At 40.8% G+C, this 16715-nt stretch overlaps 1 protein-coding gene across 13 annotated transcripts in view; it reads left to right on the top strand.

Annotated features, from left to right (window-relative positions):
* Positions 1-9221, top strand: part of ENOX1 (ecto-NOX disulfide-thiol exchanger 1) — a 358275-nt gene extending 349054 nt beyond the window's left edge. For 11 of the 13 annotated variants that reach the window (XM_075046158.1, XM_075046156.1, XM_075046155.1 and 8 more), the window contains 3 exons: positions 1884-1986; positions 4978-5063; positions 8267-9221. In XM_075046158.1, the coding sequence (XP_074902259.1) occupies positions 1884-1986; positions 4978-5063; positions 8267-8398 (321 nt within the window). In that variant the 3' untranslated portion in view covers positions 8399-9221. The remainder of the gene's footprint in view (positions 1-1883; positions 1987-4977; positions 5064-8266) is intronic. The other 2 variants (XM_075046159.1, XM_075046157.1) reach the window with 1 other exon arrangement.
* The last annotated feature ends 7494 nt before the right edge of the window (positions 9222-16715 follow it).

Raw genomic sequence — 16715 nt, 5'->3', positions numbered from 1 at the left:
GACTCCCTCCTACCTGTAGGTGTCTAAATCTGTGCTGTAAGTTTCCCTTTGCGGCCAATGAGGAATATAAAATAGGAACGTCCAATTTATTTCAACCTAAAGAACTGAAATACACGACTAAAAAAAATTACTTCATTTCTACGGACTAAAAGGGCAGCGAGGGCTGACTAGCTTACATGTACACAACTACACATAGATGTGTGGCCAGGAGATGTCTTAGTTGGCCACTACAACTGGAGCAAACTACAGGTGACTCAACGCATCTCACTCCTTCCCTGGGGGCTAAGGTCTGGCAGAGCCCCTTGTTGCTGGGCGCTAAGGATACACGTATGGGTCTATTCGCTCAAATGCACATACTCTTTCTTAGCTGACACATGGCGACGTGTTCCTCTTCACAACGCAAAGGAACATTTGAACCCCTGATGCATCTGAGCCATCAGGCACCGCGTATCGGGCGGCTGCTCCTTGGAGCCAGCCTATAAAGAGCACGGAGTACATGACTGGGGGCTTTTGTGTTGGTTGTTTGGTTTTTTTTTTAAATCGAGAATGAGGAAGTGCCTGACTCTTTTTACCAGTCTCACAGATTGCGAAGCCTTTAGTCATGTATGGAGGCACATTTGACATATTTTGGAGTTTTTGCCTTTTTTAGCATGGATTATTCACACCTTCAGAAATGCCCTAGAGCGACCCAAGCCCAGCGTCTCTCTTTTATTGCCAAAAATGCTTGCCAAGAGTTTTGGAGCAAGGCACCACCCTGAATGCATGTTCTAGATGGGCCACATCATTACACCGAATAGTGCAAATTTCCTTGCATTTAAGGCAGCCCAGTCCCGTGCAACCTCCAGCTGCTTACCTTGACTCCCCCGTCCAGAACAAAAGCACCATTCCTGAACAGTCCCACCTCACGCCACCGTATCTCCAGCCTCATGCTCTCTGCCTCTGAGGTTTTGCATGGAACCGCTGAGCATTTCACAGAGCAGATGCAGCAGCGTGAGTCACTGCCTCACCAAGGAACGAGTTCCTGCATATCAGTTGCTCCATGGAAACAGCCCATGTACATGCTTGAATATTGTGCAATGCACTTTGAGGCCACTTACATGCCTCTGAAATAGAGATAATTTGTTTACTTCACATATACCCAGGAGAAGAGCAATCTGTGTCACACAACTACCTGGGTACTTCTGATGGAGCATCTAACGTGAGAGCTTGGCTGAGATTTGGATGGTTCGGGCCACCTAGCTGCAGAAAAAGGAGCTTAAAGCAGGAGCCTTGACTTGTTTTGCCCTTAAGGCTGGCTCTCTTTCAGTCCTCAAAACAAGGTAACTTTATGCAAACCACCTGTTAGGAATGGTCTCTGAAATGTGCCGACCCCCAAAACGTACCTGGGAATTGTTTGGGACAGGGGCCAACACCGTGCCAGGCACCGGTCAAAGAGTATAACAGGGTAGATGATTGTGCTCTAGTAGCTAGAAACATCACTAGTGACTGTTGAATTTACTCTTATAGCTGTAGCTGAATGTTTCCATCCGTGTTCCCTAGAGGCGGTCTTTGTTTACAGCTTTAATAGCTAAAAAATGTGAGTTTTCTGACCATCCCCACACTTTATGGCACATCTTTCAAGCTGTTATAATGAAGAAGCGCTAGAAAAAAAGTTACTACTTACTCCACAAGCAAAATTTCTCCTCTTGGCAGCTCTCGGCATAAAGGTACTTCAAAAACTGTCTTAATATTCTGCAAACAAATCAATTATTTATAATTGTCTTGTCTTTAGATGTGAATTAAAGTAATGATTTTTTTTTATAGAGTTGAAAGGAAGCAGACAGCTTTAATTGAAGTAAATGAAATCTACATGACCACCTGTTGTTTTTTTTTTAATTGTATAGGAAATCAATGTATTGACAGTAGCATTGGTCAACCAAGACAGAGAAAAAAATTCAGAGAAACGAAGCCCGGGTCTAAAATCAGAGAAAGAGGCACTATTAATAGGTAAGATAACTCCAAAGAAGATTTCTGAAAACAAAATGCCTTTTAACAAGTTTTTGTTTTGCACATATGTTTACATGCATCTTTGTGCTAATAGAAGTAAAAAAAAGATATTTATTATTTTTCATCTGTATTCATAATGGCTTTTAGTAAGAGAAATCCTAAAATACAAGTGAACTTTTCCCTTCTGACAAATTCTGCGGAGTTTAGTGAAAGGATTTCAGGTATGAAGAAAATTGCAGGATCTGCATTTAGACTCGGAACATGAATGTATGAAGACTTTATTTACATCAAGATTTAGCAGGCTAGAATTGTGTAACTTGTTATCTGATTATTAGACAAAATGGTGAAGGAGAAGGGGGTGGAAATAATATTAGCAAACTACCAAGCAAAAAATATGTATACTGGATGTATTAAGCAAGCCAGATTTATGCTTTTGACATTAGGTGAGGGAATTAGCGATATGAATATTTATAAAGAATACCACAAGGACTGTCGTATCCTTTACCTAGAATAAAATAATTAAAATAAACTCTTAAAGAGTGCCTAAAAGCTAAAGCACATAGACAGTGGGCCAGCTAACTGGTTCCCAGCATTTAGCCACGCAGAAATGCTGGCTGTCCCCATGCTGCCCTTGGAGGGAACATGCCCCATTTATATCCAGGCATGTTTTGCATTTTGGTTTCAGTGAGGAAGGTTTTCATGGAGCCTAAATGCCCAGGGTCCAAAGTGTTCCCCATGGTTGCCATTCACAGGGATGCTGACCTGAAAGACCAGGTTTCATTTCTTTGGTTTGGTCTTTTCACAAAAGCAGCGGTATCCCGGTAGGTGATAGTTCTACAACTACCTTAATTTGTTTAAATGCAACTCATTTGCATCTGCTAAGCACCGGGAAAGTTGCTGGTTTATTGCTGGGGCACAGATTCAGACAGTTGAGACCAAAAAGGTCATTTAAAAGTGAAGAATGTATTTAAATGTTTAAAGGGCTTAGTACACAAACTTCCTGTAACTGGTGAGATGTGGAACAGTGGGATGTACGGAAACGTATAAACTGATTTGATTTTGCTTGTTACAATAAAATTTGGAACTTTTAATTGCAATGGACAGTATTTGATCTGTTCAAAGATAACCTCTGTGAGAAGGGTAGCAAGGATAGATTTTAACAACAGGATAACAAACTTTTTTTTCTAGGTCACTCATTATTTGACTGTAACAAGTGGTGGCAGTGTCCCAAAGCGGGTCCCACCCACCAGCTGTCCAGTGGCACACTCAGATAAACAGTGTAATCTCAGTCCAGATATTACTGGTCATAATACCCACACAACTGGCTCACCGTTACAGTTCAAAGGGAAAAGATTACTCAAGATGGATTTCATGTTATCTCTTCTTCTGAAGCATGTTCAGGTGTGGCAAGGGAAAAAAGGGCCTTGCTTCCATCCATTCACTAAGTTTGTCTATATTTTACACGATTCAATACTGTCTTAGAGGAAAAGAGCATAAAATAAAAAAAAAAATACAAAAAAGTTATCGTGGAACTCCAGTCAATAACTACAAAATATTTTCAAATGGCTTTTTATTTACATTATATGAAAGAGCTAGCTTTGAACATCCTTAATTGAAAAGCCTTGGGAACAAACATAGCAAATGCAATGCCACTGGTAAAATGTGATTTGAATACAAATTGGATTTCCAGTCAACCCATCCAAGTGTGATGGTCTTGGCTTTTGCTTCAAGAGCTCTTCTCTGTGTGCTTATGGTCACGCACAGCACAAAGGTGGCAACTGCTGCTGGGACTCGCCGTAGTATTAAATTAAGTAGGCGCCCCTCCCTTTGCAGGATCAGAAGTTTGTAAATGCTATTGGAAAAATGAGGGAGGAAAAAAGGTGTTCTTTGCAAAGCCAGTCTAAACTGAGTTAAATTTTACTTATCATTTTCAACCATGGCCAGTATTTGGGGAAAAATGAAATCCAAGATTATCCTAATTCATTCAGCATCAAGAAAGCAGTATGGCCTGCAGTACACAAGATACAGTGACCCATTTTTGTCATTTGTAAGCATTTTTAATCCTGGTGTTTATGCTTTAAATATAAGGAACTTCCCCTAGGGTGGTTCAGCTAAGAAACCCATCCAAACAGAGTTGAAAATATTTTCTCTGATTCTTACAGTTCAACTCTCCCCAAACAGTAAGTAACACACATGCCATTTTGTATTTTCACTGTTTGTTTAGAAGAGGAGAAATTGGATAGTGCTTTTAATAGCAATTCTGATGCCCCAAATCTTGTATTTTCTGGTCATCATTATTATGCTGTCACTTGACTTTCACTGCAGAAAAAACCTCTAGACTTAGATCCTGACTCTTCCTAAGCCACTTTTATTCCCACACCTTTTACAACAATCCTGTAAATAACAAGGAAGATAGACAGAACTGGCTCTCTTTTAAGAGAAAGTAAATAAGTAAATATGTCATAAAGGATTTGTGTTTTCTTCAGCAGCAGTTAGGGGTAATACGGATTAAACACTTTTCATAACCAGCATCAGCGTAATTACAAGAAAAAATTGAGGGAGTGAGGTTTCTGACACAATTATATGAAACGTTTTCACAACAGAGCATCCAGTGAAGGGGAAAAAAGCAATAATTTTACCATTACAATATCCACAATTTTATATTGGTAAATCAAGCATAAAATTGGTAGTTGAAATGCTTCCAGCAAGTCTTTGTTTAGAAATTCCTTTATTCATCAGTATATTATCTTGGTCACTTACTTGCTAACTGCTGTCATTCCTGAAGATGAGCTATTGTGTTTACCATGTTATTATGACTGTATTAAAAATGTGCCATTTTGTTATGTTTATTGGGTTGTGTAAGAAAAATAAGAATCATAATTCATACTGAAAAACCTGCAAGAACAGACTATTCAGAATTATTTTGCTTATTTTAATGATATATTGTCTGAGGTAATTTCAATACTTTGTGTGCGTTTGTTTTTAATACAGGTATCATATCCACATTTCTTCACGTCCACCCTTTTGGAGCCAATATAGAATATCTTTGGTCTTATATGCAGCAGTTGGACTCTAGGGTAAAAAAATTTAATCAAAATCTGTTTTCTCTATAGAAATATTGTATTATTCTTTACTGCAGGTTAAACTCTTCGTGCGTTTCCATTAGAAAGATAATGGGATATGGGGCTTGGGGGTTTGCAGTCTTTATTCATTCGCAAATTACAATGCACGTGCTTGTGTTGAGGTCTTTGCCTCGCGCTGCTTAGCTATTCTTTGTGACAAAGAAGAGCAGAGCTTTAAATGGCAAAAACTAGCAGCTGGTTTTATGATACATGATCCTGAAATCCAGCTGAGGAGAAAGAAAGCAGAACAAGACGTGGGTGTAGCCATGGCCATGAAACTGTGCAGAGTTTTAGGAGAGATTCCTCATTCTTCTAAAAGTTGTTAGTCGCAGGTCACACTGAACATGAACTTTCACGAACATGTGAATGGACCATGAAGCATGCCCTTCGTCTCCACATGGAAGTGGAGAGGGCCTCATCTAGGAATTGGTTGACCCTATTGCTAACTTCAGAGAAAGTGTGGCCAACACAAAAGTGAGGCCAACACGCTAGAGTGTGCAAAATGTTTTTTAATGCATCCGTTCGTACAGTCCATAGCCAATACGTACCTGTAGGATAAGATTCTTTGACTTACTCTTAAATATCTACTGTAGGATGAAATGAAATCAAGCCCTAAAAGGGCCTATACCTCTCCACCGAATATTAAGCAAGTCAAGGCTGAGAAGCTCAGCTGTGAAAAAGCCACCTTTGATCAGATGAATTCTACCCTCAGCGCTAAACAACGGCTCTGCAGAATGCTAGACTGCATGAAAGGCTTAGCAGATACATGGGTCACGCTATGGTCAGCCACAGCTCCGATCCACATCTGCCAATCCTTCCTCTGGACACGGGGTTGATGGTGCTTGCCCAGATCTTCTTGAAACACAGTCAGGATGTAGCAATGGTCTGCACCTGGACTCGGAATGTGAGTGGTACTCCTTGTGTGGTGGTCTTTAGACGCAACTCCTTCGATCCTGGTAATACTTTGTTCCTGAACGCTCCCTCCAGCCGTGCCACCCATAACCAAGATGATCATCCAGCTGCTTTGATGGGCTGCTTCATGCCTCTGGAGGATCCTTCCTCTGTTTCTGTGAAAAAGTGTATAGCTAAAAGCAGAGGAGATCCTGAGCTAGAAGCCCACTGGAAATAAGACAGGTTGCATGGATGAGTGAGGAAGGATGATGAAGTTCTTAGGCACCATCTTCAGGCCACGGCAGCTCAGATTTGCTAGTGCTTTACAAGTCCACTGCTACCCACAAGGAAAAGGAACTAAGGGATGAGGATGGTAGACAGAGGTGAGAAACTGAAGAATTTTAATTTATTTTTTTTAAAATCTGATTTTATCAAGACCTGATACATCCAGAGCTTCACACCTACAACCAATCCTCTTCTGCTTCTCTAGTCCCTGCCTCTGCCACATGTACACCTTCCTTCGTCTTGTCCCCAGCTCCTGCAGCACCCAGTCTGCCCAATCTCCTCGATCATCTTTCAAGTCCTTCCTTAACACAGCGTCTGGCTAAGGTTCAACTGCTTTTTCCCCTGGCTGACCCCTCTGTATCTCTTGGGTGACCACAGCAATCATTTAAAAAAAAACGGCTCCTTGCGCTCCAGCCCTGCTGCTCATGGCTTCTGCCCACTGAGCTCTTCAACTTTCTTCACTGCTGCGGTCCCTTCTCGTGCACGTCTGTGGGCTCTGTCCTTGAATTTCTACTCACGTGAGTAACGTTTTGGCTTCTGCGAGGCTGTCGGGATCAAACCCTTACCTTGCAAACACAGCCTTCATGGAAGGAGCGTCGTCTCCATCTCTCCGAGATGCCAACGTATCAGCCCCTGCAGCTACCACTGGACCTCCCTGCTGCATAATGAACGCGAGCTGCAAAATTTGACCTCGCTGGTTTATTTTGGAAGTAACTGCTTGTAGCAACAAATTACTTTTTAATAGCGCAATCCAGAGATGCAATCTCAGAGATGAATTTCAATTACTTTCCATGGTTGCCTGTCATTCCTCACCTGAGCAGGAATGATAAGGTCAGCACACCCATGCGGGCTGAGGGCTCAGTATAGAGCTCGGATGCATTACCCAAAGGTAACCAGCTATCCGTTACTGCCACGAGACTACGTAAAAGATGGACCTGATTACTCTGGGGCTTTAGACTGCCTCCAACGCTGATTTTCAGCGCCACCTTTAACAAATCATTTAATCTTTCTGCTGCGCTAGCCTCTTCAGGAAAATAAGAGGTGACATATTTTCTCACCTCCTTTGGGTGGAACGAGGTATAATTAGCATATTTTATGTTTATATACTGTTTTAAAAAGAAAACTTTTCACCATGGAAGGTTCTTACTGATACAAATAAGCAGAAATATCACCATTGCCAGAGAAGCCTATCAAACCATGGAGATACCTGTGGATAACAGGCAGCGCCCATAAATTTCTTTACTGTTCCTTGCATGACCATCACTTTCGAAGAAGTAGCAGTAGGATAAAATGGTTCATTTTCCATGATGCTTCATTTCTTGTCTTTTTTACTGATTATACCAGAAAGGCTGCCTTTGTGAAAGTGTTTTCTGCAATGAGAGCATCTTTCCCATTAGGAAGGTGACCAATCATTAAGGTTTCAAAACCATAAAAACATCCTGAGCAATGCCAAGTCAGGAACTTTACTGCTTAGTTATCTGGAGCTGCTGAACTGGGCCAAGCTGGGAGAAGATGGCCCCATGGATAGTCAGCCCTAAGTAACAAAAGTAAGGTGATTAAAAATAAAGTTAGGGTTTTGTTGCAAGAGAAAAACTGATGGAGCTGGGAGAAGGATTCAAGAGCTCATGGGATGAGAAGGAAGAATAAGGTCCCATTTGCTTCCTCCTCCTCACAAGTATACCTGCAACTGTAGTTCTTAGATGGACTTCTGTCCTGGTTTCAGCTGGGATAGCAGTTGTCGTTCTTTTAGTGTGATGCCACTTACAAAATCAGAATCATTCCTGCAAGGAACCTGCACTTGCTTTGGAGTCTGGAAATTCATGTCAGGCTAAGGTTAAAAATAAAAATAATGGTTGGTTGTTTTCATTTGATCTGTATTCCCCCACCGTCAGCCCCCACCCTTATTTCTATTCTCCATATTTCCTCTTTCCAAACTACAGGGTAGCTTTCTTACTTTAATTTTACCTTTTTTTCTTTCTCAGATCTCTGCAAATGAGATAGAAATGCTTTTGATGAGACTGCCACGCATGTTTAAACAAGAATTCACTGGTGTAGGAGCAACACTGGAAAAGAGGTGGAAGTTTTGTGCCTTTGAAGGAATTAAAACTATCTGACTGTGACAAGTAATGAAGCTATGCAGAAGAAGAATTCCTAGAGCATGGCAGGGTTATAAAGTATTAAAGTAAGAAATCTGGGTTTGGGCACATAGTAGTATGTTTTCAAAGTTATCCAAGCCTAAGTTTAGTTACATTTGTGACGTTCTCTTGTGAGTGGAAATGTAGTTGTGCACCAGTTCCTAAAATAAAATAAAACTTAAAAAAAAAATTTCAAAATGTGACAGATCTGTTTCCTATGAAAACTGAAGAAAGATACCACAGTCATAATGATTTCAAAATACTACATGTCCTACATCTAAGAAAAGCTCATTGAGCAAACAGTTAAGGAGAAAGATTGCCCGGTTATGGTCGCTAAGCTACAGCGATGTATATGTAATATGTAGTAAAACTCATTAAGTTTCGTTATTGAAAGTTCTTTCTGTTTAGTAAGAAAATTGAGTAATTTTGCAGTGAGGAAAAGCATACCAAAAGAAAACTTGAAGATGTGTCTGAAGTTATTGTATTTTGTAAATTAAGTTATATGCTGTACCAGGGATTTTTGCCTTATTGAAAGAGGCCTGAAAATGTGATTGGAGTCCTCAAGAATGCTTTATCAAGAATATTATTTTTCTAATGTAACTATTCTCCATTACAAGTTCTTTTAACATGGATTGCATATCAATTTTCATAAACGTGTAAATAAGGAGGAAACCAGTGTTACTGTATTGTATTTGGTATGTAACATTCAGGTTTATGCATCAAAATAAATATTCAGTTGCATTACTGTTACAAATTTTATAGCAGATATATTAATTTTTATCAATAAATATGACTTCTACCATATTGTTTGTACAAGTTTTTCTTCTGATGTTTTTGAATTTTTATCAATCCAGCAAGAGTCTTCTGGCACTTTTCTTTCCCCTACCTAAACTATTAATTGCAGATAACTTGGTTACATTAATTAGGAATCAAAAAAGAGCTTGCAATATTAGCTAAGATTGGTAGAGAAAGTACCAGCCCGGACCTTTGTTTAGCTGAACAGAGTTCATTTGTTTTTTTCAGACAAGCAGCCAGGCTAAAAATGAACACCTTCAAATTTCTCATTTTCAGTGTTGTGTTGGGTAGTCACGATGCATCCAATTAGTTACTCCTCCTAAGATATATAATATTCTTTTGCCCTTTGGCCAGCCAAAGAAAGGAATAACTCACTTTTGGTGGTGTCCCTTAACTAGGGACATCGACGTAAATTACCGTTTAGGATTTACTGTCAAACACACAGTACTCCAGCAGTCCTGTAAGAGCCAGTGAAAGCTGAAGAAGCGTGTCTACCAGCCAAAGCGGGACAGTATGGAAGGAATCGCTCCTCCCGGAGCCCTAATTTAAAGAACTGCATCGGTACAGCATTTAGCATGGTGCTGGATAAGAAACAGCAGCCCCTCCAAATCACACCTCACTGCAGGCAGAGGAGCCAGCCACAGGAGAGCTGGCCCTATAAAGTGGGGCACCAACAACAGGATATATGGCAAATTGCAACAGATGCAGGGAGTATCCAGATACATGTCAGAGTGATGTTTCACTCAGGTTCTTCAATAAACAGCAATTAGTGTCAAATGCAATTAGTAATGAAGGAACTCGCCTACGTGGCTGTTAGTGATTACTGCTTTAGGAGCTATTTTTCTTCTGGCATCTACCTGGAATATAGAAATATTAAATGAAATGTTAATTGTGTACAAAAGGGAAAAAGAAAGAGGCTTAGCAGGTCTATTATGGGAGAAAATTGTGCTTTCAGCCAGTACACACAAAAATTGTTTTAAAGAACATACATCTCTATTATGGTTGCTACAGAACCTGTATTAAGGTAAGTTACTCGGGTGAAACTAGTAATTATAGGCCAGTTATGTTAATGAAAATTAACTAGTTTAATCCAAATAACAAGTCTTTCTTCTCTTGTGATCATACAGATTTATGAATAATTCAGGGAAAAATGTGTTAGGTCTGACAGCTCTTATTTAAGTACTGTAACATAAATGTGTATGGATGGCACTTAGGCTGGGGAAAAGAGATGTGAGAAAACTTTCACCTCAGCTTTCTTCGTGCCATACTTATTCATTATATTCTGTCCTCCTATTCTCTTGTGCCCTCCTTTTTTTCCCTTTAGCTCATCTTCTCTCCCACAAAACAACTCCAATCCCAGATAGCCACAAAACATCTTAAAACTGACAGGACATTCTAACCTAATCACCATATCTGCTCTGTGTGTATTTTCCTTTTTCCTTCCTAGGTATTTTATGTCTTTCTAGACCATAAGTGCTCTAGGAGAGTGACTTTTTTAGTCCTTGTGTACTACCAGCTAAAAGGGAACCTCCTTCACTGGCCTTTAGATACCACCATAGAAGATCTAAACTTTAAGTATAAATAGCACGTAGGCATCCAACAATATTGTAACATATCATTTGAGACCTTGAAACTCAGGGGCATCCTCATGAAGATCAGGTTGGGCCCCAGAACAGGCTTTAACAGTGTGTGCTCTCTGGCTTTGGGGGAAACTGGATTAAAATGCTCAACCCCATCACTTAGCTGCTGAAATGTCCTTATGATGACCCTTGGGGGATCCAGCTGGGGATCCTGAAGTGATACAATGGGATGAATATCAAGGAAGCCACCTTTGAAAGACATCTAGCCTGAACATTAGGAACCATTTTTTTACCTAGAGAGTGGTCAAACACAGGAACAGGCTTCCTAGGGAGGTGGTCGATGCCCCAAGCCTGTCAGTGCTTAAGAGGCATTTGGACAATGTCCTTAACAACGTGTTTTAACTTGGTCAGCCTGGAAATGGTCAGGCAGTTGGACTAGATCATCATTATAGGTCCCTTCCGAGTGAAATAGTCTATAGTCTATTTTATCTCTTGCAGATACGTTACTGATATATGGAGAAGACAGTGATGTTCTGCAAGCCAACATTAAATTCTGGCAAAGCCAGCTTGTCTGAGCAGTAGTGTCAGTCAATCTGTTGCCATCATAGCCCAGAAGGATGTACTCTGTATGGAGGGTATCGCTGGAGGATGGCTGTAAACCCCTGCAGCCTTGGCTGGCGGTGACAGGGCTTTCCTTAGCCCCGTTGGGCATTGCAGCAAAGCAACTTGTGAGAAATGGGATGAGGTGATGCCACTTAGCTCTGATGAAAGAAGAAGTCAGTATGGTGGAAAAGAAGACTGGCTTTTCTCTATGTCACTTTATCCTGATGACTGGAACAGAGGCTTGGTCAGCTGCAGCAGAAATCAGCACGCTCTCCCCCAGAAAAAAAGAAGATGTCGAGGTGGCCAAGTAGTACTTAGTGAAATGAGGCAGTGCAAGACCTAAAGCAAGTTTCTCCAGCTGAGTCAGGCTGAAGAAGGATGCACATTTGGCAAAGACTCAAAGCCGTTTAGGGTTAGCAGGATCCTCACAACGGTAGTGGGGAGGAAAACAGGGGAAGGAAAGGCCAAAGAGATGCCACATCATCAGGGTAACCACGAGCTCAAGAGGTGAGACTGTGCAATAGCCTGGCATGCAACTGCAAGTTATGGCAGAAAGTTATAGCAGTGTCCCCTCTTCTCAAACAGGGACTAGTGGAGCAGGAGAAGATTTGGTTCCTAACTGCCCAGACACACTGAGGGTATTTTGCAAGGAGCTGTAAGCTCAGTTGGCCTGAACTGTTCTCCCAGGAGAGCTTTTTAGCTCATCCTTGGTTTTGAATTGTCTTGGAGTGGTGGCAGGGTTGACTTTCATCGGTTCAGAGGGTCAGCCTCTTACTGCACTGCATTTGACTCCCACTTGAAGGCTTAAGAGATACACTTGTGCAAAACCTCTTGGACAAGACTGCATTTCACCCTGCACATTCAAGTGAGATGAGTGTTATCTCTCTTAAACTGCATTTTATGCCCACAAGAGATAGCAATGTTTGATGAAGACTGCATTATCCCCATTACTAAAAAGGAAATTTCTAATATCTCCTCGTGCTACTGCACATAGTGGAGTCTAATTGTTTATTGAAGTGTGCATGTTTCGGGTGAAACTTGCATATTCACAACTGCCAGAGAATCACATTCACTTAAGGAACAGCTATACTGAGATTTCGAGAAAATCCGGTATCAAGCTATGCTACATTTAGCCGCACATCATGTACAGTAAATGCTGTGGAATCTAAAGCTAGAAAATTTGTCATAAGAGCATCCTGGGTGGTTTGTTTAAGGCAAAATTCTGGTCTTGCAAGTATTGTTTTATTTAAAATCAGAATGGTTTTGACAGTCAGTGTTAGTATGACAAAAAATGTTCTGCGCTGATATGAGTTGATTTGGGGAAGAGGAAAAGGGAAAGGAATTGATTGGTTTGGGAGATACATTCTTTTTGTGCCTCCAGTACCAGTCGTAGCTAGGTCTGATAGAGGACTGATGTCCACTTTGTCCACTCAACAAATGCCTCTCAGAGTTCAGCATTTGAAGGGTGAGGCTTTTATCATCCTTTTCCATTGAAAGAGTACAAGTTGTCCCTTGACTTGTCACACCGGTTACCCTGATAAGATCTGCAGCTCTTTTACCCTAACTTTTCCCTCAAAAAGAAAATAGAAACAGCAGCAAATGCCTTCCAGTTCTGTTCTACAGTCAATGTCTTCTGGAAGCCACTGCTGAGATGCTCAGGAAAAAAATCCTCCTACGTTTATTGGCATTAAGTGCCTATAAAGCAGGACACGATCTGGATTTCTTCCTTTTTCCAAACTCTCCAAGAGCACAGTCAGTGTGACTGCTTGGACTGCAATGGGTGACTATTTACTTACTGAGTTAAAACTGAATGTTTCAAAAACAAGTCAGTCAACTGAAAAAGCAGCCGAATCAGGAAATTATGCTTGCAAGGTACAGATATTCTGACTACATAAACCCATTACATTGAATACGTGGAAATCTAAATTTGTAAACAAAACCAAATGGATTTGCTCAGGAGAACCTTTGATTAAGTGTTTTGCCTCACACTGGATAATAAACATGGTGCCTGTTCAGACTTAATGGCCTGACTCCAATGTCATACTCCCTCTCAATAGGGATATTTGGGGGGGCAGCAAGAGGAAAAAAAATATGTGTTCCTTTAAACCTAGCAGAGAGCACTCCTGCAATCCTACCACAGCCATATTATAACCATTTGCTCAGACTTCTGGCTGGTGAGTACTTCTTGCCAATTTATGTACTTTTATATACATAATATTGAAGCCTAAAAAAAAACCAACCCATCCACTTGGACTGCTCGTATCTTAGCCATGTCACAGTTAATTCTGTAGCGATCCCAATAGCATATGGTGGATTAAAATACATCTCCCATAAAAGCATCCAGCCGTAATCAAAGTTATCAAGTGATGGAAAAGGTATTTTTTTTGCTTGATAGTTTGTTAGAAGAGATTAGCATTGTCAAAGTTGTGTCCTTACTTCCTAACTTGATTTTGGCTGGTTTCTTCTAGCCAGTTTTGCTTTTCTCTGCAAGATTAAATAATCCTTTAGTGCTGCATATTTTCTCCCCATGAAGATATTTATATATTGTAGTCTATTTACTTCTCAGTATTCTTTCTCATAAACTAAACAGATTGAGCTTTTAAGCGTTTTGCTATAAAGCATTTCTCTTCTCTTCCTCAAATCATTGCATCCTTTTTTTAATATCCTTTCCAATTTTTCAACACCTGTTTTAAAATGTGCAGAGAAAAGCTGTTAGGTGAATTAGTCTGATCAATGCTGTATACAGACATGAAGTCACATCTCTGCTCCAATTCAGCTCTTTGCTTCCTATTCCTAACAGACTATTAGCTAATCACAAATGTCAAAGCAGTAGTCCAAGTAAATCGCTCTTAGGTCATTTTCTTCACCCTTCTGGTGTAACAGATTCCTCTGCATAGATGCGATTCTGTATGCTAAAGCCTGGCTTTTCCATCCCCACTGATAGGCTTGTTTGAGCAAGGGCAAAGGTCTCACCCCATGAGGGTATTTTGGGGCTTAAATCCCATGCACGGCCTTCAGGGTTTGTTCTCTACTACGGGGAAAGTCTGGATAATTCTATGATGTTTATAGCCTTATGTGATTAAAATGAGGTAATCAAATCTGCTGTCAGGATGTTAGCTGATCGCATCAAGCATTCAGAGGGCAATCGCACAGGCTTTGTCTAGACTAGGGTTTAAGTGCGTGTCATTAGCACATATTAGCTGATACATTTTAAAAGTCTGATGCAGACAAGGCATAATGCCTTTAATGTGAAAAGCTGGCTGAGTTAGGCCCTTGGGCATTGGCGTTGATACTGGTTTGTCTATTTTAGAGTTTTAGAATAAGTTAGCCAAGGGCTTGTCTGCAAAGACCAGCTAATTTGGAAGAAGATAGGCTATGAATTTAAAGGGCTGCTCCAGGACTCGAAGACCAGAAAGAGATTCATTCTCAAGCAGTTGCTCTGAAATAGCTCTGTATAATAGTATTATACACTTTACTAGGTAAGTTTTCTCTTTTTTAATTTAACCTCCCCCCCCAAAACAGTTCCCGTATGAGAGGTGTTATATTTAAAAATTAACCCTCTGGTGCATTTTAGTTTTCATCACTGCTCCTTACTGAATACAGCTGATTAGGCTGTTCGTGTCTGGGGAGCAGGTTGGAAAACTTGTACACTCTGCAGATCTGGTTGCTGACGTTAAAAGCTGACTTGCATTTCACAGGGGGGAGACATGGTGCGCTTGTGAGAGGAATGGGAGTGGAGCAACAGAAGACCATAAAATAGGATTAAAAATAGAGACTGGAGGGATTTTGTTAGAACCTGGTGTTCCATCAAAAAAACACACAAATCCCAGGACATCCCAGAAGCCTGTTATAAACTAAGAGGGGGAACAGGGAAAAAAAAAGAGATAAGATTTCCTAGCAAAAATCATTGTAAAGTATGCTGCTATTGAATGCATGAGAGTTCATGAGTTTCCTTGGGTGGTTCTGCCCATAGAGTCAACTTGGGTGGGTGTTGTGTCTGAGACTCTCTAAAGAGGAATCTTCCAAAATCCCTCTGCAGTTGGCTCTATCCCAGAAATAAGCTACTCAAATAATACTAACTTCCAATGGCAGAGGAGCCCCCCCCGCAAGAAAAAATCTGCATCTCTAGCTCTACAGTTCACTGGTTGATAAAGAACGGTGATGTTAGCAAAAAATTTTTTCTTGTCCTTGAAGGCTAGCGAGGACACAAATTACTCATGGAAAGCAAATATTTGCCAGGCAGTCAAAACTCATTTCAGGATGTCATCTCTACCCCTCCACTCTGACTGGCTGTCACCTTGGTGGAACTTGTCACTTGGTTAGATGGAGACAAAAAAGCTAAAGTATCATCAGGGCAGAATCTACATTTTTGCCTTCAGAAGATGACAGCCATGGATAAACGTCGTGCCAGCAGTCCAAGGCTGATTTGTCTAATAAAGAATTGCAAGGCAGGAACTGCTTTGCAGGATGGTACGGGAAGCCTGTTTTGCACAATAAAACGTATCGACAGAGAAGGAGGCCAGATGGTGGCTCAACAGCAGAAGTTTTCTAAAGCACATTTCCTACCCTGAGAGGTTCTTGATTGACAGCTCTGGAAACAGGTGTTTTATTTGTCCACAGGGCAGGACAGGGAAGGCATCTAATATTCTCCCAGCAGAGGTGTACAGAAATCACCTGCCATTTCATTTCCATCCCTATGAAGTGCTCGCCTCATCTGTGCAAATTGCAGAGGAAGGAGACATCTGCAGAATGCAGATTTGCCCCTGATTTGAGGCCAGGGGCCCTCAACTTCTAACTAACTTCTGCTAGTTAAAAACTTAGTTTCAGGGCCAGATTTGAATCTCTGATCTATAAAATGGATATCCTACTGTCCTAGCAGGAACTTAATCAATGAGGAGGGGAAGGCAGCCTTTCTTGAAGTACATACGAAGAAACGTGCCCTGGTGACCCCATTCTTCCCCCTCAACCCTCACAATGAGCAAGAAGATTTGGAAGTGCTTAGCTGGCAAAGAGGTTCGTCCTCTTAGAAAGACAGAAAAAGATCTCATGCTATGTTCACACAGAATGTTTTGAGATGATTTTTAAGTCTAAAGAAAACCCTTTGTAGTTTATAGCCATGAGATGCTCTTAAAACAAAGGTTAGCACAGGGAAATGGAACAGCAATGAAAAAAAAAGTATTATCTTTTGTAAGTACTTCACTGCTCTTCCTCCTTGAAGAGATTTCAATGTGGAGGCTGAAATTCCCTATTGTTTCAAAGGGTTACAGTCAAGAGCAGGAATAACATGGGATTTACAGCTTTTCTTTGATTTTTGTGGT

The sequence above is a fragment of the Buteo buteo genome, chromosome 14 (assembly GCF_964188355.1).
Source record: "Buteo buteo chromosome 14, bButBut1.hap1.1, whole genome shotgun sequence".
NCBI classification, from domain to species: domain Eukaryota; kingdom Metazoa; phylum Chordata; class Aves; order Accipitriformes; family Accipitridae; genus Buteo; species Buteo buteo.
Note: the sequence above shows the minus strand (reverse complement) of the source record. Positions and strands in the feature narration are given on the sequence as shown.